Source organism: Balaenoptera borealis (assembly GCF_965194805.1).
Source record: "Balaenoptera borealis genome assembly, chromosome: 11".
Taxonomy (NCBI): domain Eukaryota; kingdom Metazoa; phylum Chordata; class Mammalia; order Artiodactyla; family Balaenopteridae; genus Balaenoptera; species Balaenoptera borealis.
In genome coordinates this window covers 78,339,697-78,366,150 of record NC_138868.1, presented here as the reverse complement: position 1 = coordinate 78,366,150, position 26,454 = coordinate 78,339,697, and the positions used below count along the sequence as shown (strand labels likewise).

General features: G+C 39.2%; 1 protein-coding gene and 1 pseudogene across 3 annotated transcripts in view; one reads left to right on the top strand and one right to left on the bottom strand.

The window, feature by feature from the left end:
- Positions 1-26,454, bottom strand: part of ARHGAP42 (Rho GTPase activating protein 42) — a 312,202-nt gene that overhangs the window by 210,755 nt on the left and 74,993 nt on the right. For both annotated transcript variants that reach the window (XM_082339914.1, XM_082339913.1), the window contains exon 2: positions 21,857-21,952. In XM_082339914.1, coding sequence (XP_082196040.1) covers positions 21,857-21,952 — 96 coding nt within the window. The remainder of the gene's footprint in view (positions 1-21,856; positions 21,953-26,454) is intronic.
- LOC309604943 (importin subunit alpha-8 pseudogene) lies at positions 12,029-13,105 on the top strand (annotated as a pseudogene). Its single transcript has one exon. The product of its transcript is annotated as an importin subunit alpha-8 pseudogene (transcript).

Sequence of the window (26,454 nt, the reverse complement as noted above, 5' to 3'; positions counted from 1 at the left end):
TATGTACAAAATCACTGAAATATAAACTTTAAAAATTGAATTCATTTTGCCAAAATGAAGTTTTACCTCTATTGAGAGAAAGGGAAAGGAGCATGTAAGATAGTATGAACTCAAGACATAGTGTGACAACACTATGAAGTGAAAGGATGGTACCTAAAACTAAAAAACAAAACAACAACAAGAAAAACTCAAGAAGTAGCAAGGTAATCATGGTCTTGGAAGAAACTGAGGAATGGCTAAAAGTTCAAAGTGGTCTTGAGACAGTAAAGAAGGGAGCAGGGCACAACCTTTAAAAGAATGACACAGCCATTAGGAAGAACAGGATAGGACAAAAACTGGTTAGAACCCATTAGGCCCAAGATGGCAGAAGACTGGACTTCCAGTAGACCTTGAGCCTCATTATACACTCACTGTAATACTTAGCATATGCTAAATGACACACCCACAGGTGCCATAACCATAAAAGACCAAAAAATGGGCAGTGGCACAATTCCTGGAAATCTCTGCCCCCTCCCCAAAATAGTTAGAATAATCCTCCCCCTCCTTAGCCTATGAAATTACCCAGCCCATAAAAACTAACCACCCCATATTTCGGGGCTGCTCTCGCTTTCTTAGACAGACCACATTCTGCCTATGGAATGTGCATCTCTCTAAATAAACTTGCTTTCACTTTACTATGGCTCACTCTTGAATTCTTTCCTGCGCAAAGCCAAGGACCCTCACTTGGCGGTGCATCCCAGGGACTCGCCCAAGACCTGGGACATGACCATCCTCTGATACCCCATTCTCCTGCAACAGTCTTTCTGAGGAATTAAGTGGCAGGGACTGGTAGAAAAGGAGATTGCTAGTTTTTGTAAAGCCTAAAAAATAATCTATAACTTTTTAAACAAATAATGAAAAACATTTTATTTTCCTATTAGCCTACACCCTAGGAGGGCACAGACCACATATTATTAATTTTCTCAAAGGGTAAATAAATATCTAGCACAGAGAAGCCTGTCAGCAGGTATTTTTGAAATAAATTAGATTATAACTTGATTTTAGACTGACGTGGGTATACTAGAACCTTCCAGTTGATCAACCCAGAAAATGTTCACTGGCCTACGTAGCAGAGCCCTAGTGGTCCCAGGGAGTATTTTACGATGATGACTTCAGAAGTCCAAAGGTTTCCCCAAGGTAACTGCTACTCCAAAACTGTGGTGTTGCCTTAAATCAGATTTTGGTTACAAGGAAGGAAACTCAAGTTCTCATTTTGCTGTTGCACCTCTTTGTCCAAAACTTAATGGCCATTTTCTGCTTTACTTGAATGGTTTTCTGGTCTGTTTCCCTTACAAATACTATTTATAGACTCAGTGTGACAATAGTAGATTATAATGAGGAAGTCTGGGGAGAAATTTTAACATTTGCAAAAGCAACTGTATGTCTGGTTCCTCACAACGAAAACAACTCTCCTTCCAGCAGTTTTCTGGGTCTGCCCCAATTTGACAGTAACTTTTGTTCCCTCTTTTTCTTTGGTTGATTTTTCAGGGAAATGACTTCAAAAAAACTAAGATTGTTCTCTTTAAATATTATAGTCCTAGTTCTATAAAAGCATACTATGTTTCTTGGTCCAAATGAAGCTTTCAGATTCATCATTTGTTCTATAAGAAAAGAAACAGGAACACTAAATAATTTATTTCATGAATTAGGGACAGTGGCCTACTAACTTTTTAAACCCATATCTAATGTTTTTCCCTAAATATTTTTCTTTATAATGCCGTCAAAGTATCACATTAATAGTTTACTAAGCACAACATAACAAGGAAAGAAAACAGAAATTAACAATCCTATAACGCAAGTATAAAATAATTCAAGGTATTATCACATAAATTGGGTTTCAGGAGAAAGGGCAGATGGATAGCCAGTCACTTCCCTGCCTGCCCCACCCTCAAAGTCCAACAGGTACCTCCGACACAAATCAGGCAGATCCAAGCTGCCTAGTTAGTGTTCCCCAGCAGTACTCTAGAGATTAGAAGCCAGGATTAGAATCTCTGGTGCGTGAGACCTACAAATGCCTTAAGAGACCATGAAAACTAGAGGGAGTCTATTCTCCACCAGACCTTGGGCACAAAACATATACAAAATGACTCTCTCGGCACTCATCACAGGGCCTTATACAAAATGGCTATGGATTTTGTGACTGCTTGAGCCATTTTTTCTAAGACTTTGCTTAAGCAAAATCTGAAAACATTTTTTATTACATGCAAGTTTCTGATACCCGAATATTTTCTCTTATAATCAATTATTTGTGATGCTCTATATTTTAGTTATTAATATTCACATAAATAAAAACCACTGCATTATCTGACTTGGGGGGGTCCAGACTAACACTGAATATAACAGCTGGTCCTGCAATGACAGATCTTGACGATACCTAGGTGGTATGACAGGAGTTTGATTTAGTGAGAGTAATATTCCAAAAACAATACTTAATACGCAGTGGGCTTTCAATAGATGAATTTAACAATACATTCCCACCATCTATTTGCTCTATAAGGAGAAACATACCAACTCTTATTCTAGACTTCATAAAATATTATGAAAAGGATAGGCCAGATACTTTGGAAAATTATGTTAGCTATCCACATTCTTGCCACCTGCATGAAATTTTCCTGGCTGTATTTGCCAGTAATAATCTTTCCCCTTCCTGACCATCTGGACCATGAGATTACTGGAGAGCAATCAAAATGTAGCTTTATATATAAATTTTAACTTTCCAAAAAATTATTGAGGTCAAGAACACTGCTATAGGTTTCCTTTTTACCTCCACAATGTGATATTGGAAAAATACTTTTGGAACAAAAGAAATCTATTATTCAGATGCATTTATGACGGGTCCCAAGAGCATAAACATTCACAAAGACAACAGTTGAATTATACCTAGATGGTGAAGAAGTACAATAATAGCTTCTATATTTACCAATATCGTAAATTCTGAAACATTCCTGAACTGTATAAAATATCTATTTCCTAACAATCTCTTCAGCAGGCTTAAATTCATCCTACTATTTCTAACTGTGGAAAATCTGTTTAGTGTCTGGAAGTAAGAATGAGCGAGAATAAAGAAAATTATTCCCTGTTCATTGTTGATATAATTCCACAACCTTAAGTACTAAGCATTATATACTATTAAATGTTTCAGCAATTGAACAGCTTGGGCTTTACAGATTTCACAACTATAAGAACTGAGAAAGCATGTCTCTCTTGCATCTAACCAACATTTATATCATAGTCAGACAATGATGTGCTAAATATTTCTCCTAGGAGTCTTTCCTCAAACCTAAACAGCATAAACACATACTCAAAAAAAAAAAAGTACAGATCACAAATCCAGTGACATATACAATTATGTCCACAACACATTTTTTTCACTTTATTAGAGTGAGCAAATCACTTACGAAGTTCAGATATGCTGATGAATAGAGGGGAACTGGGTTAGCAGTAGGATTTAGACTTGATTAAAACTCAAGGAAAACACGAAAACCTGTAAAAGTCTATAAAAGCCAGATTGAACCAATGCAATCATATTTTATAAGTCCAGATGATACCCCAACAGTCACCTGACTTTTCTATTTGGGTGTGAGTGGGCTTTGTCAAGCTTTTTCTCTGGCACTGACTTTTCATGAAGAATAGGAGCAAGGCAGTAAAACATCAGTACTGAACTGAGGATCTGAGCCAGAGCAGGTGAATCCATCCTATCCTTCTAGGCCACATGGAGAATTATTAGAATAGAATCAACCTACATAGCCAAGGGACACCCAGCATTACACTACAAAACATGCAATAATCTAACAGGGTATCACATCAGCAGTTCAGGCCTGAAACTTCCACTGAGGGAGTTTTAATTCTCTGAACACTAAAAAGATCAAAGGTAGCATACTGGCTGTAGTATCCAGTGGAAAGTTTTGGTTCAGGAACAATTTAACCCATAAACAAAGCAGGCAGCACGGTCAGCTTGTGGCATGCCTGAATAATAAATAACTATGTCTATAAAACAGAGTGATATAAAAATTGACACCAACTCTCCCACCAGATATTGCAAGTCTTTGGTAACAATTAATATCCCTACTGACGGGCTGTCCACTCTGTCTGCAATATTGGCATTATTTGCAACCACAAACTCTGGTTATTAGTTTCCAAAAGCCACAACATCAAATAAGATTTTTCCACTCTGTGGCTTCAAGCTCCATGGATGCCTAGTTGCAAAGCCAATAAATTGCTTCCTAAACCAACAGAAAAAAAAAAAAAGTCACAGGCCCACTGCGGAATGCTGGCAGGTCACTGTAATACACCCTAGTACTCAGAGGAACTGATTTTTCTTCTAGAGCTTCACAGCCCAGCCTGGTGGAATCCAAGGTCTCACGAAAACACAGGCAAATTTAGTTCTCTTGAGGTAACTAAACTGGGTTCTCCACAACGTCCTCCAGGTGGTCAGTCTTTTTATTTTCATTGCCAAACAAATCAAAAGGCAAGATTAATCTTGAAAACAAGCCCCTGAAAACTTGCATTTAAATTTTTTTATATCCTACCAATGCATCACTGTGTAGCATTGTATTCAGGTGAATTAGGTTTCAGTAAATATGAGATGTATCAAGTTGGAAGAGCATATTAGATATTATTTTGGTAATAAAAAGTTAATATTATAGCACAGTTTTCTAATTAAGCATTAAAGAACAATAAGAAATGCACAACCTGCAAATGAAAACAGTCGTAAAATTAAACTTTTATCCAGTTGACCAGGTACTCTGCACAGAGTTAGGAACTGCCTTGTCTCTGCTTCATCACTTGTTCCATACTGCCATCAGCTATGCTATAATCTGTCTGTCCAGTACTTGGATGCCAGTGTAGACTCTGAACAGGACACAGGAACAGAATCCTCACTTTGGAATCCACTGGCTTAATATCAAGTGATTTCTTTCTGCTTTCTCTCGGTCCTGTTCATCCTCTAACCATATTAGCCAGATTCTTTGCAGGGGTTCTAACCAGTAATATGTCTCCTTTTAAATTCCCAACTCCTATTCCTAGTGCCTCCTTCCATACCTGGGTTCTGACATTCCTTGGGTCCCTAAGCACTAACCTGTGCTAGACTTTAATCTGATCTATCAACGTGGGTCCCAACATTGACTGCCACTGTACATTTGGGCTGAGATTCAGAACTTGTGGCCAAAATGTCAATCTTTCATTCTTCTGGTCTAACTAGATACTCAGTCTGGTTTATCTTATCCTCACTGGCGTAATAACTGGACTCAAAAGAAGAAAGATACCATCTGTAAGCCAGGGGCTTCACCTATAAAAGAAAGCTACCACTACTACTACTGTTACAGATTGATAACTAATAAAAGTGAGGAGAATTATGATTCCAAGATGAAAGTCACAGTGGATGCACAGAAATAATTCTAGACTATATGTCTAACGATTTTCCTTCATATACTCTCTCTGAACAGGGATAGGACCTTTCAGTAATATCTGCTTTGAAACTGCCAAACTACCGGGTAGTTTGAGAATTCTATTATTATCTCTACATATAGACAGATAGGTAGATATAGATATAGATATAGATGTATAGACTGGGCTTGTTATTTTATATAGATATAGATATAAAGTATATAACAATTCACATAAGGCCAAGTTTTGACAAATGAATACATGCAAATACAGAAAGGCGGTCTTTCAATTTTACACAATTCCAAAATTTAATTCCAGCTGGTTTCTCCCAAGACTTCATCCCACTACTCATTACTTCAAATGAATTTCATCTGAATTCTAGTTAAAATTTTTTTTTACTATGAAATTTTATGTTGATGCAATAAGTACTGTTGTGCATAACATCGTCTGCAAGCCACATATATTTAATTTTCTTTCCAAGCACACATATTAATTAGAAAATGAAGAACTGTGCTATTCTGATGTTGCCTTTTTTTAGTTTTTGTTTTGTTTTGTGGTGTTTGACCTGTTCCCCAAAGCCAAAACAACTCCCAATTCAGAAACCATTTTCCCAAGATGTAAACCACTCCCACTTCGGAGCGGCTCTGCCAAGAGGTAGAGATGTTACATAAACTCTTTCATTTAATGCCCAACTAATGATATGAGGTACTGAAGTTAAGTGTTACCTTCATTTTGCAGATGAGAAAAAGATCAATCAGCTGGGGTAGCTTGCCCCATGATCTCACAGCTAGTAAGTAGAGAAGCAAGTATTCAGTTTTGAATGTTTGATTCCAAAGTCTATTCTCTTCCAGCAAACCATTACTGCGAAAGGGGGGGGGGGGGTAGATAAAAGATAGTGCCAGCCTACTACCCAGATCCACTACAGAAAAGAAGAGGCTTATCATCTTTAAAGGCAAACAGAGCCAGAACTATTTGTGCTCAGAGGATAACCAGGCGCCAAGTATCCTGCCTTAAAGGGAACAACCAGTAATTTGCTGCTAACAAACAAGCATTTACACCAAGTACACTCCCACCCCCCATCCTTATTGGCATCAGGAACTGACCTCCCAACACTTCTTCACATTCCACAAAGGCTGAAGCACCCCATTCATACTCCTCCTCTGCACCCAATCCTCCTGCCACCACCCTACTGAAGCTTCAACATCCGCTTCCTTGTCCAATATGCAGCCTCTCTCTTCCACAACCTCTTAACCTCTAATGACCTTCTCTCTTCTGTAATTCACACACCCACAAGGACACGAAGAGTTCAAGCAATCTAACCCCTTTGCTTCTGCTTCTTGGCAATCCTTTTCTTCAACTCTAGTTTACTCCTAATCTTATTTCCCACAGTGGCCATCTAAAAAGAATTTTCTCCTTTCTCAAGAACCCAGCCCCAAACTTCCCTCACTCACACCAGATGGCCTGGCCTCCTGCTTTTCTGATCAACATGATCTCCATTCTTTTCAACTTGCCTGTCTCAGAGGAGGGGCCCTCTTCCTCTCAAAAGCTAACAACTCCCCAAGAAGCTTCTAATCTCACCCTTTTCCATCTCCATTCTCCATTTTTTTCTCTCCCGCTCTTATTTCCACCAGCACTGTTCTCTCCTCACAAGCCATTTCTCCTTCTCCTCTACACACTTACTCCAGTGGACTCCCATCCTCATGAAGGAGGAAGACAGGAAGACCTGGGAGTGGGGAAGAAGGAGCTTTGGTACCCGCCCCAGCACGGTGCACAGCTCTTTAACCCTCACAACACCCTACGAGGCTCTCACAAGTAAAACACCCAAATCTTCTATCACCATTCTCCTACTTTTCAAATAATGAAACTGACATGTAGAGGTTAAAGAATATGCAAGGCCATAGAGCTAATGACTGTCAGAGCTAACCTCTGAACTCAAATTAGCTCACCTGAAATTTATACACTTTCCCTCTATTCTAGGCACAGTCCCACAACCCCACCTCACTATTCTAAATGTAACAAATCTGATTATATATCCTGGGAATTTCTACTAGTAATTTTGTCTGAATCTCAAAACTTAACATGTACCAAAACTTAACTCATAATTCTGTTCCACCCCCAGGTACCCTGGCCACATATAAACATATAAATGGGCCCCTAACACCGTTCTCCTAGTAACTCGAGTGATGGATTATCCTCAGTCCTTCCTTCCACAGATTCAATTGCCAAATGCTGTTGATCTCTCTCCTCTACCCTTCTTCCATACCCATGTAAGGGTATCACTTCATCTTTGCTGTACTATTACAACAGCCTAGTTATTGGTTTCCCAGTTCCTATGGCTCCAGCTCACCCTATGTAGTAATGGTCAGAATAAAATTCCTAAAGGGCACCTTTGATTGTGTCATTATCCAACTCAAAAACTGAATGAGTAAATAAAGTCAGAAGTCCATATTGCAAATGATTTGGGGCCTCCATGATGTGACCCCAAAGTACCTTTCCAACTGTGTTAGCTTGAGATGCTACTACTTCTGATCTCTTAGTACTTTGAAACTACTAACATTCCTATAGTATCCCATTTCCATGTCTTTCCTTTAACTACTGGGTTGGCCAAAAGGTTCTTTCATTGTTTTTCCGTAAGATGGCTCTAGTAGCACTTAGTTGTCTTTAACTTCATTTGAAACAATTTTGTTAGATTGTACATGACAGCTGTCGTATCAGAGTGCATTTTAAAAGAGACTTATCAAAACTGGTGAATTTTTGTGTAGCCATTTTAATACTGAAGATGGAAGAAAAAAAGCAACATTTTCAGCATACTATGCTTTATTATTTCAAGAAAGGTAAAAACACAACTGAAATGCAAAAAAGATTTGTGCAGTGTATGGAGAGGGTGCTGTGACTGATTGAACGTGTCAAAAGTGGTTTGCGAAGTTTCATGCTGGAGATTTCTCACTGGACGATGCACCACGGTCGGGTAGACCAGTTGAAGTTGATAGTGATCAAATCAAGACATTAATTGAGAACAATCAACATTATACCACGCAGGAGATAGCCGACATACTCAAAATATCCAAATCAAGCACTGAAAATCATTTGCACCAGCTTGGTTATGTTCATCACTTTGATGTTTGGGTTCCACGTAAGTTAAGCGAGAAAAACCTTCTTAACTGTACTTCCGCATGTGATTCTCTACTGAAACATAATGAAAACGTTCCATTTTTAAAACAAATTGTGATGGGCGATGAAAAGTGGATACTGTACAATAATGTGGAACAGAAGAGATTGCGGGGCAAGCAAAATGAACCACCACAAACCACACCAAAGGCCAGTATTCATCCAAAGAAGGTGATGTTGTGTATATGGTGGGGTTGGAAGGGAGTCCTCTATTATGAGCTTCTTCCGGAAAACCAAACGATTAATTCCAACAAGTACTGCTCCCAATTAGACCAACTGAAAGCAGCACTCGACGAAAAGCATCCAGAATTAGTCAACAGAAAATGCATAATCTTCCATCAGGATAACGCAAGACTGTATGTTTCTTTGATGACCAGGCAAAAACTGTTACAGCTTGGCTGGGAAGTTCTGATTCAACAGCCGTATTCACCAGACATTGAAACTTGGGATTTCAATTTATTTAGGTCTTTACAAAATTCCCTTAGTGGAAAAAATTTCAATCCCCTGGAAGACTGTAAAAGGTACCTGGAACAGTTCTTTGCTCAAAAAGATAAAAAGTTTTGGGAAGATGGAATTATGAAGTTGCCTGAAAAATGGCACAAGGTAGTAGAACAAAAGTGTGAATACATTGTTCAATAAAGTTCTTGGTGAAAATGAAAAATGTGGCTTTTATTTTTACTTAAAAACCAAAGGCACATTTTGGCCAACCCAATACATTTCCTAAGCTGTATCTTACCTAGACATTGGGACTCAGCCCAAATAACATCCTCTTTTTAAGCATCTTCTGATGTCCCTTCTCCAGCTTTGGTGCTCTCACAGCATTTCTGTTCTTACTACTCTACCTAAAGCACTCAGCACATTCTCCTGAGTAACATAGTGATGATATCATAAAGCTATTTTTGGACCCCCTTCTATTACAAGAAGATCTTATTCATGTTGCATGTACCAAATTACCCATAAGGTTCTTTGCACTCAGAAGATATTATTAGTAGAGAATTCCAGAGAATCCAAAGTCAACATGAACTAAATGACATCTTATATGGGATTTTAATTTGAAAAGTTGATTTTTTCCTTCATCCCTGAGTAACCTGCACAGCATCTACACTGGCCCATAAACACTATCTCTCATTCTAAGATAGATAGATAGGTAGATAGATAGATAGACAGACCAATTTGTTCTGCATAAACCAAAACCTTTTTTCAGGCTGTGAAGGAAAAATGGGGCAACAAATGACCAGGCTTCCCCACAAACACATGGCTTCTATAGCCTCAGCGGCTCCACTGGCAAAATGCTAGGCATCAGGGATCTGGTGACCCACAAAGCACTCCTCTGGAACAGACCTTTTCCCAGTTTTAGTACCTTCCCCAGCTGTGCCTCCCTCCCTCGGTATAAAGCACAAGTATATTGTTTAGAGTAGCAATTTTTCCCAGGCTGCATCAGACAACACGAATCTCCATAAAATGAAAGGCTCCTAACGTCTCAACCCAGAGGATTCTACCTTAGTTCAGGTCTGGGGGTGAAGCCCAAGAATCAAAATTTTAAGGCTCCCCATACTTGATTCTGATGCTAGGCAGCTTGGCAACTGCTGACTTTGTGGCAGGGGTTGGGGGGAGGGATGCATGCTTTGTGTGAGGAATTAAGAGTTAAAAATATATTTAAATAGAAAACAGTAGATACGCATGAGTGTGTGTAATTGTTTAAAATAAGATTTGTAAGAATGCTCCTTGCCTAAAGCACATCTGTACTTTCAATGGCAGAAGTAGTTACTCGTGGCCCTCTTGGTAATGGAAGAAACAGAACACTATGTCTGAGTCCTAAGAATCAAGCAGGACCTGAAAGCTCTTCTCTCGACAGCCCTCCGAATCATGACTCAGCAACTATGCTGAATTCTCTCAATGACCGAGAAATTACTCTGAATTAAGTTGTTTTTTTCCCAGCCACATATTCCTTGATAACTATCCAAGGCAAGCTTTTCTTTCTTTTGTAGGCCTGTTATTCAACTATTTTCTTGCTTTCCTCCTCCCCTACCCCAAGGCTGTCTCCATTGCTCATATGCTGTCCTTGCCTTTTGCCAGTGAGTTTTCATTAGTCTCTGGGTGCCCACGTCCTGCCTCCTAACTCACTTATTTCAGATACAGTCTCCAGGACTATTGCCTTTCTGGTCCAAACCTTTTAATGTCAAAATTGAAACTGTACTTTTATTATTTCATTCATATTTAGAAATGTTCTGTCTTGGTCCATTAAAAAAAATGCTGATGAAGGCAATCCTTGACTCAACTCTGAACTGGCAAAGACTTCCATGCTATAATTCATCACATAAATTGAATCCAGAATAAATCTCCTAAAGGGCAACTTCAATCACAAGCCTCAAGTGTCTCCTGAGGACATGTAAAATAAACTTGAGACTATGTGGCAAGCCCTCTACGATATTCCGTGGCTCCCAATCCTTGTACTCCAGCTAAGAAGATACCTTTACACCTTTTGCACCAAATGGTTTCAAATCCAGAAACAGGTCAATGTTTACATAGTCATATAAATTTGATTGATCACACAGGGAATGGAGGGTAAAATGAGGTTCATTTTATAAGCAGTTTACAGTAATACCACTATCTTGAAATTAGATATCTGTATATTAAAAATACTAAAGAAAAATTTTAAGTAATCTCCCTTCTTTTTGTATCTCTATAGCACTTATGGTCTAATAATATATAATGAAGTTATATATTTTATCGTCTAACTCCTCAAATGGCAAACCCATTAGGGTGGGGATTTTTTTTTTTTTTTTCTGTTTTGTACATTGATGTGTCTTCAGCACCCAAACGGTGTCTAACAAATCACAAGTGCTTTACTGAATAAATGAACAAGTAAACTCAAAATTCATGACCCAGGAGCCAGGTGATCAAGGTTCTAATGCTTGTGTGACTTTAGAAAATCATTTCACCTGCATCTCAATCAAAATGACAGATTTAGCTCCCATGTTCTCCAAGGTCTCTTTCTACTCTACGATACTAAACTTGCGATTCTAAGAAACCAGGCCAACATTTCTGTCAGAAGTAGCTCTTTCTGATAATTCAAAAAAACAAAACAGACAAACAAAAAAAACAACAGCTTGTGCAACTTCCCATCTTGCCACCCCCATATGTACATAAAGAAGGTACATGAATTATCCTAGAACTAAAGAAATGCAGCTCCCAAATAGAAAGATAGAAACTACTCCACACCAAGAAGACAACTGTGACACAATACTATCTTCAAAAGCTGTTTTCAAAGTGGATGCACAATTTACATGATATTCAACATGGGTGGATCAACTCTATTCAGCAAAGCAGGAAATTCACCAACAAAGGTAGAAACTATGCACCTACCACACACATGGGCCACAGCTTACCTTTCTGATACCTAATATTTACCAATATGCAATAAAACATATTTCTGTTCCTGAAGTCATCCCTTCATCCCCGCTTGCAGCTCGAGGCAGTCTGGGCTCTGACCAACATTGCCTCGGGGACTTCAGAGCTGACTCGGGCCACTGTGGATGGAGGGGCCATCCAGCCCTCGGTTGAGCTCCTGTCTTCCACTCATACGACTGTGTGTGAACAGGCAGTGTGGGCCCTTGGTAATACAGCAGATGATGGACCAGAATTCAGAGACAACGTTATCTCGAGTGATGCCATTCCACATCTGCTGACCCTGGTTTCATCAAGTATACCAGTCACATTCGTGAGCAACATCGCGTGGACCTTGTCCAACATGTGCCAGAACAAGAACCCGCACCCTTCTGATCACACAGTGAAGCAGATGTTGCCCGCCCTCTTCCACCTCCTGTGGCACCCAGACGGAGAGGTTCTCTCGGACACCTGCTGGGCCCTGTCCTACCTCGCCGACGGCTGCAATGCACACATCAGCCAAGTGGTGGACACCGGGGTCCTGCCCAGGCTGGTCGAGCTCATGAGCAGCTCAAAACCTAATGTCTTGACCCCCTCTCTGCACACTGTGGGGAACACTGTCACAGGGACGGACCACCAGACCCAGCTGGCCCTGGACACGGCCATCCTGGCTGTGCGGCCCCAGCTCCTCACACACCCCGGCTCCTCCATCCAGCAGGAGGCAGCCTGAGCCCTAAGCAATGTGGCCGCGGGGCCCCGCCAGCACACCCAGCAGCCGATAGCTTGCAGTGCGCTGCCTCCCTTGGTGGCTGTTCTAGAAAACGGAGAACTTAAAGCCCAGTAAGAGGCTGTCTGGACAGTGGCTAACTTCACAACTGGGGGCACCGTGGACCAGTTGATCCAGTTTTTCCAGGCTGGCATCTTGGAGCCTCGAATAAATCTTCTCACCATCCCAGACACCAAAATTGTTATCGTCATCCTCAACGTCCTCTTTTTATCCTCCAGGAAGAAGAAACTGGCACAACCTTACCAGCCCGGGACCAAGATCGTGAATTCTGAAAGCACTTAACAAACACATACCAAAGCTCCACAACTCCTAAACCAGGGACCAGACCCAAAGAGTCACTTCTTTAAGAACCCCTTCCCCTTGGTGTACCACAGGTATAAAGCTTTTAAAACTGAGTGATAATAAAATTTTCCACACTTTCACCTCCAACAACAACAACAAAAAAAAATGGCATGTGTGAAGGTTATGGGCAGGTAGACAAGACCTAATAGGCCATGTTAGGGATGTGGAATTTCAACCTGAAGACAATGAGAAGCCATTTCAGGGCATTAATCAGAGAAATGACATCATCTTTGCATTTTAAAAAGATTACTCTGACGGTCTTTGGAAGAAGGCTGCCCCAGATGAGATTTTCTCACAAGGTGGAACTTGGCCATTTCTCTGGGTTTGTGCCCAGGAGAAAATGGGGCATGGGTAGCTTGACTTTATAATGTAACCTATGGATACCTGGTTTGTTTATTTGTTTGTTTTAATGCACTTGCATTGACCCACAGAACCACAGTTGGAGTACATCTCTTTTATTTTAGGTATGAATAGAATGGCGTTGGTAAAATTGGAATCATATGGTTAGTTTATAATTTTAAGCCTGAAGCATGGCATACTCTTGATGACATTTTTGTCATAATTTTTTGCATAATAACAAAGCCCCAACTGAATTTTCTTCTTTAATACACTTTAGCCTATTGCTCTTATAGAAGAGCAAAATCCTATCCTATTTGTCTTCAATGAGTCAAGGCTGCCTCATGCACCTATAAAATGCACCATATTTTATACAGTAGATTCTCCACGAGTCAGGTGACTCAACTTTTTCACCTCTCTACAGATGACCACGAATGACCACAAAAGTGCCAGGAGTATTGATTTGGGGGATACCAATAAATTGTAGAGGAAGCAAAATTGCAAATACAGAATTTGTGGATAATGAGAATCAACTGTATATTCCTGCATCCCAAGTTATATTGGGCCAGAGCATTTATCTCACCGTCTAATCATTTTGTTGAATTTTTTTGAGCTCTTATAAGTCACTAACCATAGATAAAAGTTCTCTTTTCACTCTCTATCCACTCACCCTGAAATAAGCCTTTTTTAAGGCATGTTATCCCTAAAGGAAGGATATTGCTACCATCTTATTCTTTAGTCTGTACACTCCATGAGGGCAAAAGCTTTGACTACTCTTTTCACCACCAGGTCCCTGGGGATTGGCACAGAGCTTGTCACCTAACAAGTAGTCAATAAACATTGAATAATAAACTAAAGAATATTACGATATTTAGCTCTGGTTTGAAACATTTACAAATATTAAGATATTTGTTCTAAATCATTCTCAATTATATGCAAAAGTTACATATATGTGTGTGTCTGTGTTTGTGTATTTATATATAAATACAGTTGGCTCTCTGTATCCAGTTCTGCATCCTCAGATTCAACCAACTGTGAATTAAAAATACTTGGGAAAAAAAATTCCAGAAAGTTTCAAAAAGCAAAACTTGAATTTTCCACATGCTGGCAACTATTTATATAGCACTTATATCATATTTATAACTATTTACATAGCATTTATATTGTATTAGGTATTATAGGTAAGCTAGAGATGAGTTAAAGTATATACAAGAGGATTGTGTAGGTTATATGCAAATACCACACCACTTTACATAAGGGACTTGAGCATCTAAGGATTTCGGTATCCATGAAAGCTCCTGAAACCAATCTGCTGTGGATATCAAGGGATGACTATATATGAACTATTTTCCCTCTCAAAATTTAGTTTATTACCATACTGAGAAGAATCATTCTGGATATACCCAAATACGTACATTTTATTTTTTAATATATGACTCTAAAATTTTATTTATGCACCTTAAAGTGATTTGTTTCTAGAAACGTTTACTAGGTTTTCCAGGGGGACTATTTATGCAACAAATATTTACTAAGCTTCTGCTACAAATAAGATGCTAAAGAATTTTGCAGGAATAGAAATGTGAGAAAACTTTCTGACCTCAGACAGCATAAAATTTGCTGGAGGAGATAAGAGACTGATTTCTCTGTGATAAAGACAGCCACTTTTTGTTCAGCAAAACAAATCACAAAAGACAGAAAGGGGTTTCAGGGGATTAACGTATATAGATAAATTAAAAGGCAAATTTTTTCTTTGAGATGTGACTTTTAACATGATAAGTTTCTGAATTTTTTTTTAAACTTCAGATTCTGGAAAAACAATCTAAGCCTTTGAACTTCAAATTAAATCAAATAAAATTCTTTAAAATACAGAGATAATATGATGAAAACATCTCTCTCAAGTGGTGTGTTTTTTTAAAGAGAGGAACTCCACCTGAAATGTGCAACTTTCCCAGCTGTTTCAATCCTTAATTGTGGGTGGTTTCTGTGTGGGTGCAAAAATAAGGGTGGTAAAAGAAAATGGAAAACAATAATTCAATTGTCCAACTGAGAGCCATAAAAAGTTAAATATGCTTCCTCTACAGAGTTCAAAAGAAAATGTTATTTATATAAACAATTTAGGCATTTGGAAATGTTCCACTTTAATAGAGGACTTCCTGATTTATATAACCACATTTAAGTGGGTTGTAATGAGGGTTCGTAATAGCTGATGGATTTTCTTTTGATTCAGCAAATGAGAAGGTAATTTGTTTCCCAGAATTTAATAAAATCACAGGTCTTTTTTTTGAAGAGTTCAGTTGTGGTTGGTAATGGCATCGTGTCTGGTTTGCTAACTTTTTCCTAAGAGATGCCCAAGAAGAGTCTCATGGCCACACTACCTTATGCAACCCAGTATCATCAGACAAATGGTAGTAGTGATCTGTATGGATGAGTATCTGTAGCTCATAACTGAATTCTGAAGAAAATCTTTACAGAAGCATTTTCAATTTAACAGCTTAATAGCTGAATTTTATTAGTTTAACTTGAAGAAAATAGGTGTGTTTTTTTCTTAGCTAAAATCATTTATGATCATTTAAGTGCATTTCCTGGGGTGTATAAATATACTAGTTCTTTTTAACCTGAAATACAGGTTACTATCTCTCAAAGTGTTTCTATTCTATAAAGGAATCCCTTCAAAACACACAAAGCAAACTGTTTGCCATACTTCCCACACTAGACCATATTCTTATTTATCACTTGGAAAACTGGATCAAATACTACCTTTCCATTAGACCTAACAGATGCATCCTTGAAGTGAATGAATTTATTTGGTAAAAGATTTATGCATTTTCCCCCAGTAATTCCTCTAACAAAGAAAATGAAAAAAATTTTTCAACCACCCCCTTGAAAAAGGTCTTCTACTTCACACCCTCTGAGCAAGCCTCCGTGATCACTCTCAGGCTTCTGTCTAGGAGATTTCACTTAGCCACTGCATTACACTGATGCACACCCACCTTCAGAGAGGTAATCTAACAACAAATAGTTGCACCTGGGCAAAACACTGCTTGCTCAGGAAGACACAATAAAGTCCCTGTGAGTTAAAATGTCACTATTTTAAATTAATTTCCTACAGTCTCACCTTTCAACGTATTTTCCAAAAGAATAGAAAAGAATTCAAAACATAAGGCACATTCCAGCCAATGCAGTATACAAAACTTGGTTCGCTTTGAGTTACCATCCGTCAATCTGTACACATAAGATTTGTAAGGGTTTAAAAAAAAAAAGATATAACATGTTCTTCATTCTAAGAACTATTAAGCATTAACCACTGTTATTGCTATGTGTGCATATCTGTATTCAAAACAGAGTAAATACCTGAACACAAATACATGAGTTAAGTCAGAACTATCTGTACAATTATCAATATTATGAAATATATTTTGATCTGAATTACCTACTTCATGGACTCATTTCTCCACTCAGAGTTGGGAGCCATAACCTTAGTTGACAAGTGCTTGTACGTAGCCTGTCTCTACCACAGGAATTTTCTGTTTAGGTATGTCTAAAGGAATAAGTCCCCACCTAGAATATTTACTAGCAAACTGACTCTCCTTCTTGGTAAATGCTTAATCTCTTGAGTGCAAAGTTCACATTGTCCAAGACTTTCCTGAGCACTACAATAGGCCATCACACAACATCACTAGCCAAGCTATTTATGGAAAACCACAACTGGACTTTCCAATGGTTTCCAAGATTACATAGAATGAATGAGCTTTGCCTCATATTAATGACTAATATTTTTATTGGCACCGATTCAGCGTGACTAACAATATCTGATTTTGTTTTTAATGTAGACTTTTTTTAAGACTTGGTTAAAAGTGATTTCAAATTATAGGCACTAAATATGCATAACAAAAACCACAGCCTCAGACAGATTCACAGTAATATCTTTGAGCTTCTACTTGTTCGAATGAACCACTGTAAAGAGTTTTCAAAAGAATAGTGTTTTATTTTCTGTAGAGATAGTTTTTTATTTCCTACTAGTAAGGTTTCAGGGCCGGTCACATGACATTAGCAACTCCCACACACATACCAGGATTAATGCAGTAGGTATTGTCTTTTGTATAATTATGGTTAAACAACGGTACATTTTGTTTCCAGTCTACCCATATAAATTTATTATTTGAGGAGGCCTGAATCTTATACCAGTTTGTAATCATTCCTTTCCCCTCCATCACCAATTTCTAATCCCCAAGCATCCAGCCACTCAATTCCTAACTTACTCCTAACTCAATGTCTTTACTCAGTCCAGAAAAACGAAGTAGTATAAAAAGTGGGCAGTTAGAACAGCTGTGGGAAGTTAAGTTGGATGGCCTCCCACTGGGCCAGCGCTGTGGTAGGCAGATAAAAGGAAGCAATCAAAAGTTCACAGGCAGCTCAATCATCCTTAGAGGAGGGAGGAGCAACGGCCTCTTGCTGCTGTAAGATGGAAACAAGGTGCTCAAAGGAGAGTACAGGATGTTGCCCTGCTTGGGACTTCAGTTCTGGAAACAACTGACCTGCTCCCTGAGCCACAGGAATTCCCCACTGGGTCCCAGACAACTAATCCCATTTTGCTTCCTTCCAAGCCAGCACTGTCTCACTGGCACCAAAAAACAAACACACAAACCGGCAAGCACAAGGCCAGAAGGGTGGGAGCAGATGGGGACAGCTGAAGAGTGGGGCCGATTTACAGGACAGACACCGGCCTACGTGCCTAACAAAGTCCCGGAAGAGCTTCCACAAGTTGAGTCATCATACTGATATAGTAACAACCCTCTTTTCCTTACTTTGCTCAAAATCTGTTTTTTGCCCTATTCCACCATCAGCACACTGAAAACAGACATCTTACTCATCTTCCACCCCCTCCCACCACCATAACTTATATGCAGAAAGTTTGCAAATGCCTTGACTTTACAAGTTATTTTGCACTGACACTGCTCCTTTATAATAAAAGATGAGCTTTTTTTGTAAGTCATCATCTTCAGTGGTTACATCAATGGTAAGTCTCAAGGCTACTCTGGCTGAGAGTATTATGGCTATTATTCAGTGCTAAGCGTCACAGCTGTCCCTACTTCATTCCTCTTTTATTAAATCAGAGGAATAAAGAAGAAGCTGAAACTGGGGCTTCAACAAGCTATTTTTTTTTTAACTTTTTACTTTATATTGGAGTATAGCCAATTAACAATGCTGTGATAGTTTCAGGGGCTCAGCAAAGCAACTCAGCGGAACATATACATGTATCCATTCTCCCTCAAACTCCCATCTAGGCTGCCACATAACATTGAGCAGAGTTCCCTGTGCTATACAGTAGGTCTTTATTGGTCTAAAGACAGCTGAAACTTTGTATCTTCCCCTGTGGAACTGAAGCTAATGAAGGTAGGTAAGGATAGTTCTTGAACTCCATCCACACCAACCTTACGCATTATTCTCAGGGATACATTCTTAGATCATTGTCCTTGGTACAACAGCTTGAGTTAGCCTCACATTTCCTCCATGTTTGGAATGATTATTCAAAGTCTTCTACTATTTCTTTATTATATACATAGTTATTTTTAACTATTGACAGTGCATTTGGGGGCTCAGTAAAAGGATTAAAAGTGCTGGATGGTGAGGATATGGGAATATATCTATATTTTTACATTAGTTGTTTCAGAAATAATTTTTGTTTATAAATCTCTGTCCTCTAAGTTAGGTTTTCCTAACAAAGCACTGGTGTTTAAATCAAATTCCCAGTAGGAGTTAAATAAGTCTCCTGATTTAAAAGTAGCGAGCCATAACATCTACCCCTATATAGTATTCACCTTCCACTCCCCAACCCTGGATTTAATTCCTCAAAGCCCTGAAAGCGTTAGAACTTAATATTCAGCGCCTATCATAAGCTTTCACATACTGATCCATTCACACCTTTCCAATCTAATCTGCAAGAGCCACAACAATAACATCCATCTAGACAAAGTGGAAAGAGAGAAACAGAGCAAAGTTGAGCTATCAAGTTCACCACAACGGGGGGAAATCGCCTACCATCCATCTGCCTGCAAGGTCAAAGAGCTTAGTGGTTAAAAATGCCCACCTCTGCCATTACTCCATGTGGCTTCAAGAAGATATTTTAAGTAAGAAGCTTAAAGGAAATTGTGAAATATGCAGAAATATATTTATTGCACTGTTAAAAAGCAAAAGACCAACTAGAAGCAGTCTGAGTGTACCAAAGAGATGATTTCATACATTCATGTACATGAACCTATGGAATATTTTAAGATCATAAAATCATTAAAACTTACAATATCTATAAAAACCCAGAAGTATTTGCTAGAATCCTCTTTATAAAGGAGAAGTAACAAATTATATACAATATGTAGTTATATGTAGTATAACTATATTAATTATATTAGAAAAAGATACACATAAGTGAAAAAGTTAAGTTTATAAGGAAAATTATATCATTTATACAACAATTTAACCGAAGGTTTACCATGAGTCAGACCCTGGGTCAGGGGCTTAAGTGAAATGATTGAAAGAAAAAAAAAAGAAAAAGATCTGGCCTCTGCCTTCTTGGATTTTACAGTCTCATTACTAAGTGAAAATAATTGCTGTTATGTGAAGTATATGGGTGTTCTTTCTTTCTTCTAAATAATAATGCTACTATATTAGTATTTTAGTAATATAACCGAGGCTTTTGTCTGGTGAGGTGTATTCCAAAGCCAATGTTGGGGGCTAGACATTTATGACACAAACGTCATGAAACGGCACACAGGATGACAACTGTTCCAGCTGTCAGTGTCACGTGATCACTGATGCTGGCCTTCCGCATGTGTCCTGTAAAGAGGAGGAAGTCACGCTGCCTGAGGCCCATGTGGCAGCCCTCTCCCTCCTTCCTAGAGGTTCCCTACCTACACCTCAGCCAAGTCAGGCTCAGCCGCCTCTCCCCACAGACCTGAGGGCATACAGAGCCCCTCACGATCCCAAGACCAGCCACCTCCACACCCCCTCAGCACACCTAACACTCCTAAAGGAGCAGACAAATCAAGCAACCACCCGGCACAGCTCCTCTGAAAGAGGCCAGTTGGGCCATGTGACGACTGCATAACACGAACCCCACACCAGAAACAGCTTGTTTGAGGACTGTGCACGTGATTTCTCCCGACGGAACTTTTGTGAATGTAACAAGCTAAAGCCGCACAATGAATCGGAAACTCATTCGGCTTATCTTCTCCTGAGAGCTCTTTCCTTTCACAGCTAGGTTTGGACCTGATACTTTAGGTCAATAAAAATGTATTTTTTAGAAATACATATATAACTGACAAAACTATATAAGAAAAGGAAAAGGCAGAGGAAGGAGAGGAGTATGATTGTGGAGAAGCATGTCAGGGATTCCAAAGCCCTGCTACTCAAAGAGAGGTCCGTGGACTAGTGACACTGACATCACCTTCAAGTGTGTTAGAAACACAGAATCACACACTCCATCTGAGACCTTCTGAATCATAGTCTGCACTTAATGAGATCTCCAGGTGTATCATATACACATTAAAGTTTGGGAGTCACTATTCTAAATGCTTGTAATATTCTATTTTTACCTGGAAGGTAAGTACACTTAGTATATAATTCTCTAAAACGTACGCACATATTTTATACAGTCTTCTGATTGCGTGACTCTAATCCAGCCTACAAATGGACCCCATGTCTATAAACTGGCAAGTAGGGATTGTTTAAATGTGAGGAAAAGAATGCTACATGAATCTGATCTTCAAACAGTGAAAACTCAGATACAGATAAAACTTGAGACCACATAACCCAACCTCTTCATTTATGGGAAATGAAACCATCCGATTCAGGAAGGGGTATACCTTCACCAGGGTCAGATTGCTAAATATCTGTGGGAAAATCAGATGAGGGCTCAAGTCTCCTGATCCCCAGTAATGTTCTGTGTCCTACACTAATACTGGTTAATACGTCCTGACTGATTTTTTTTTCTTTATAAACAAATACTGAAGTTAAAAGAGAAATCAGTATTAAGTTTTAAAAAAAAGTAAGATAATTCTTAAACCAGTACCTTGTACATTTAATGGCAGATGACCAATATGTATTTGTTTGAATGAATGATTCACTTTGAGGCAAAGAAAAACAGTGTTATCCACATCTTCTCAAAGGGCTGAGCTGAATTATAGAATGATTAAGCAATTTCCTTATGGAAAAAACCACAGAGCTCAATTTTAAAACAATTCATAATACTCTCCTCCACAGAAACCAAAAAAATCGCCCTTATGCTTTTATCAAAGTCAGAATATTTGACATATTTAGTATTTGGGTGTGTGCATCTGTTTGATTTCAATCAAGTCATTATCTGAAGTAAGACTTTTAAAATTATTACTTAGAATATTGAAAAATATCATAACTCACCAATACTAATTTCATCATCTGTTTCAGCATCACCAATACATTCAAACTGGAAATCTTGCAGTGACTGGGAAAATTTCTGTACTGCCATAGACAGATCTGTAATTAAAAGTTTAAAAAAAAATCGTAAGTTGAAGGTACAATACCATGGAATACTCAAGAGTTTCCACATGTATTTACATAACTTTGCTGCTAATGCTATATTAACCAGAACCTTTTTAAATACCATCTTGATAAATTTAAGCAGAATTTAAAGGGACTACTAAAGAAATATTTTAGGGATTAGATCTGCTCTGCTTCCAAAGGAGATTTGCCCCTTTAAGAAAGTTTTGGTGCCAGTTGTGTATTATCTGGAAGCCAATTTCCCAAAGCCTTTATCAAAGAATTACCATTCATTCCCTATAAATGGAGCATTTATTAAAAAAAAAAAAAAAAGAAGAAGAAGAAGAAGAAGGAATGCTACCAAGGTTACTGGTGGGAAAAAAAAAGAAAAGTAGCGAACCTTTGATGAGAAAGGGTCACCGATGTTATTCTATACAGACAGGGAATGTGGAGCAGATAGGGAATGTGTTTTTACCAATAAACACATCCTCATTCTAAGGTGAAAGGCCACCAGAAAAGTTGTTTACGAATAACCTTTTGATTTATAGGAGACCTCAAGCTAAATATACTCCTCAGTCCTGACTTCAGTCTGAACAAATTCCAGAGAGTGACTAAATCCAGAAGAAGAATTCTTCCTTAATCATGGAGAGAATAAAGAAAAGCCCAGAATAATGAGAAGTAAATTCCTGGGAGGCAAAAGCCTAGGATGCAACCTAACAGTGACTAAGAATGCAGACTCTGGAGCCAAGGCGGCCTGGGTTGAAATCCAAGTCCTGCCATTTACTCATTATGTGACCTTGGGCAAATTTTTTTAACTCCTCTGGGCCTCTATTTCCTCATCTGTAAAGAGTGAATAACAGTAGTATAACCACTTTATAGAGCTGTTTTGAGGACTAAGTAAAGTAACATTTGCAAAGCGTTTAGAACAGAACCTGGCACTTAATAAGCACTATTTATGTTTGCTAAATAAAATTAAATCAATCTGACAGTGCAGCATCAGGGAAGCTTTAGAGGTCCCACCTCTCAGAGCTACTGTGATCTTCCATGCTAACCCTCCACAGAAGTCTATGCCTGTAGGAAACACATTTTTATGGAAGTTTGTCTACACTTTATTTAATGTTATCTCCCATTGTTCAATTCTGATACTTTGAATGCTTAACATTTAATTCAAGCAATAGGACTTGACAAAGACTCTCTCCTTGACCAATCTTCAGTCAGGCTCCTCTGAGCCCTCTTCTTGACTATGCCTCTACTTTGGCTCTCTGTCCTCACTGGGCCTACATAGACCAGTTTTAGCAAAAATCCTGCCAAGTCAGTTTAGAGAATATCTAAACTAATATCTGATCAAATTCCCCATCCCCCACCTTTGATGCTTAAGCCCTTGACCTGCCTTCATCAAGAATCCTCCAAACCTTTACATCTTCTCCTCTTAGTAACTTTCCATCCACTGACAGCCCCCCCAGCCCCGCCACCCAACATGCTCCTTGGCTATAAATCCCCATTTGTTCTTGTTTCATTCAGGGTGGAGCCTGAACTCTCTCCCCTATCGTGACACTCTAGACATCTACAGCATCCGACCTGAATAATGTCCTCCTTATGATTTTAACTAGCATCAGAATCATTTTTCTTTAAGAGAACAATTACGACCTGATGCCTAGACGTGACACCAGGACTTAATGTGGTAACCCACCACTCATGAAACTGCAAGCACAGGTACCAATCACAGTAAGCACCCATGAGTGAAGAGGTCTCCAAACAAGAAGGTCACTTACTGCACCATGTGAATCAAGAACTCACCAACACCCTCACCAACAGGAATTCTGAAGACCACAGGTCTTGAGCCTCAGAGAGGCTTTTAACACACACACACACACACACACACACACACACACACACACACACACACACACAAGACTGACATTTTTAAAAATCTTGTTTGAAAAAATAAATTGTGCCCTGGAAAGAGGGTATTACTACTCACAGACTAACACCTCTTCCCAAAAGAGGGGTAGAACTTTGGTGCCAGCTGCACATTCTACTTAAGAGGTACTTTGGATTTAGGAGAATAGAAAGGTCTGTCAGCTTAAGAATGGTTCTGCTTTGGGCTCTCAGGAAGAAAGATGAAAAGAGCCTCCTTAGTGGATTGTTAGTCAATGAGAAAAACAAAGGCTTCATCAGAACTAGACTTCACCAATTGGCTGTGAGGTCCTAGACAAATCATTCATCCTTCACAAGACCTGTTTTTCTTACCTATGGAACAGAGAAGGAATACTCATCTCACAGGTTGTTATAAAAACTAAATGAGGTCTGTGCCTGGTACAGACTAGGCAACTTAATAAATGGCATCAGTTGTTATCATTCAAGACCAGTTCAAAAGGTGGGAAAGCTGACTGGCCTTCCAGACAGAAGGGACCCATGCATGCAAAAGTATGCATTTATCTGACATTGCATAGCTCTGGCTAAGCGTAAAGAAATCATAACACCTATATCAAATGTTATGAGAAGACAGAAAACAAAAAAAAAAATCAGACTCCTAGGATAATTTTTAAGCCAAGCTGTGCGCAGGTACTCTCCGTGAGAAATGGGAAAAGCATTCCATTTAACGTTTATTTTTCTATGTACAACATATAGGCCTTATGCTAAACTGGATTTGAAGTCACAGATGGAATTCCTATAGCAGAGTGGGGGTAGTAGGTAATATGGGTGGATCAGGATGCTTAGGAATCTTGTAACAGATAGCCTTCCTTCTCTCCCCTCATCACCACAAGTTCCTCTGAGTTCCCCCTCAAACTCAAGGAGATACCTGGAAGCTTTGTCCTAGGGCAGGGGTCCCCAACCCCCAGGCCAGGACTGGTAGTGTGGTCCGTGGCCTGTTAGGAACCGGGCTGCACAGCAGGAGGTGAGTGGCGGGCGAGCAAGCGAAGCTTCTGTATTTACAGCAGCTCCCCATCACCCCCATTACCGCCTGAGCTCCGCCTCCTGTCAGATCAGTGGCGGCATTCGATTCTCATAGGAGCTCGAACCCTACTGTGAACTGTGCACGCAAGAGATCTAGGTTGTGCACTCCTTATGAGAATCTAATGCCTGATGATCTGGCTGGGGAGAGGGGCTGCAAATACAGATTATCATTAGCCGAGAAGTTCGACTGCACAGAGACCATAATAAATCATGTGCTTGCAGACCCATATCAAAGCCCTATCAGTGAGTGGCAAGTGAAAACCAGCTCAGGGCTCCCACTGATTCTGCATTATGGTGAGGTATATAATTATTTCATTATATATTACAATGTAATAATAATAGAAATTAAAAGTACACAATAAATGTAATGTGCTTGAATCATCCTGAAACCATCCCCCTTACCCCCATCTGTGGAAAAATTGTCTTCCATGAAACCGGTCCCTGGTGCCAAAAAGGTTGGGGACCGCTGTCCTAGGGAACTGCTGACATAAAACCCCACAACCAAACATTTCTTCCTAGACCATTCTTTGCTTCCCATGGCCTTGCTCCTTGACTGAGAAAGGTAAGCTGTTTCGTCCTTTCACAGAGATCTCAGTGAGTACATCGTAAAAATTCCCATCCCTGAACAAGAACACGGGAGCCCACTGTCCATATAGCCAAGGGATCGAGAGTATGAGCTCTAGTGGCAGATGAAATGGGTTAGCTTCCTGTTTCTACCAACCAGTGGCATGATCATGGGCAGCCTTCATAACCTCTCTGTACCTCAACTGGTAAGTGGGACAGAACCCATCTCTCAGGGTTATTGTGAGGAGTAAATGAGTTAATATAGATGAAGCATTTAGAACAGTGACATACAGCTAAGCACTTAAAACGTGTTGGCTGTTTCCCTGTTGAAAGTCTCAGAAAAGAAAGGAAAAGGGGAAATTTCAGGAATGAAGGTGGCAGCTGTTAGGCCTTAGACAACCTTGGAAAGTGCTCAATAAAACAGTCTGTTGATTGCAGTTTCAAATTCTCTCTTGGTGCACTGCAATCACGCCGTGACAGAGACTACCTGATCATTCAGTATTTCTATGTAAGAGATGGGTGTCTATTTCAATGCTGGATAGAATCAAGAATTCATGAATGATCTTCATGAAGCATAATGAGACATAATGAAGCATAATGAGACAGGTCTGTACAAGAAAATATGGTTCTCAACTAGTTCAGATAATCCCAAAAATAAAGGGGAAGTTCGAAAAACGACTTATTTTCAACTTCAATCGTCTGAGTTCTCGATTTTCCTTTTGTTTGTTCTCATTTTCCAAAAACCAAAGTAATGATGAAGTCAAAAATATGACCAAAGTAAAGAACTTCTGATATTTTCTGGCAGTCATATGGATCAATCTGAAAAATGAGGAATCCAGTTCACACTTTTAATTTTGGCTCCATCTCCCACTGAGTGCAATTCTGAACTAGAAAGAACAACACCTTTCACTGACATAACTCCAGGGAACACATTCTTCCCTAATTGTCTAAGATTTCTAAACAATGGTCAGATGCAC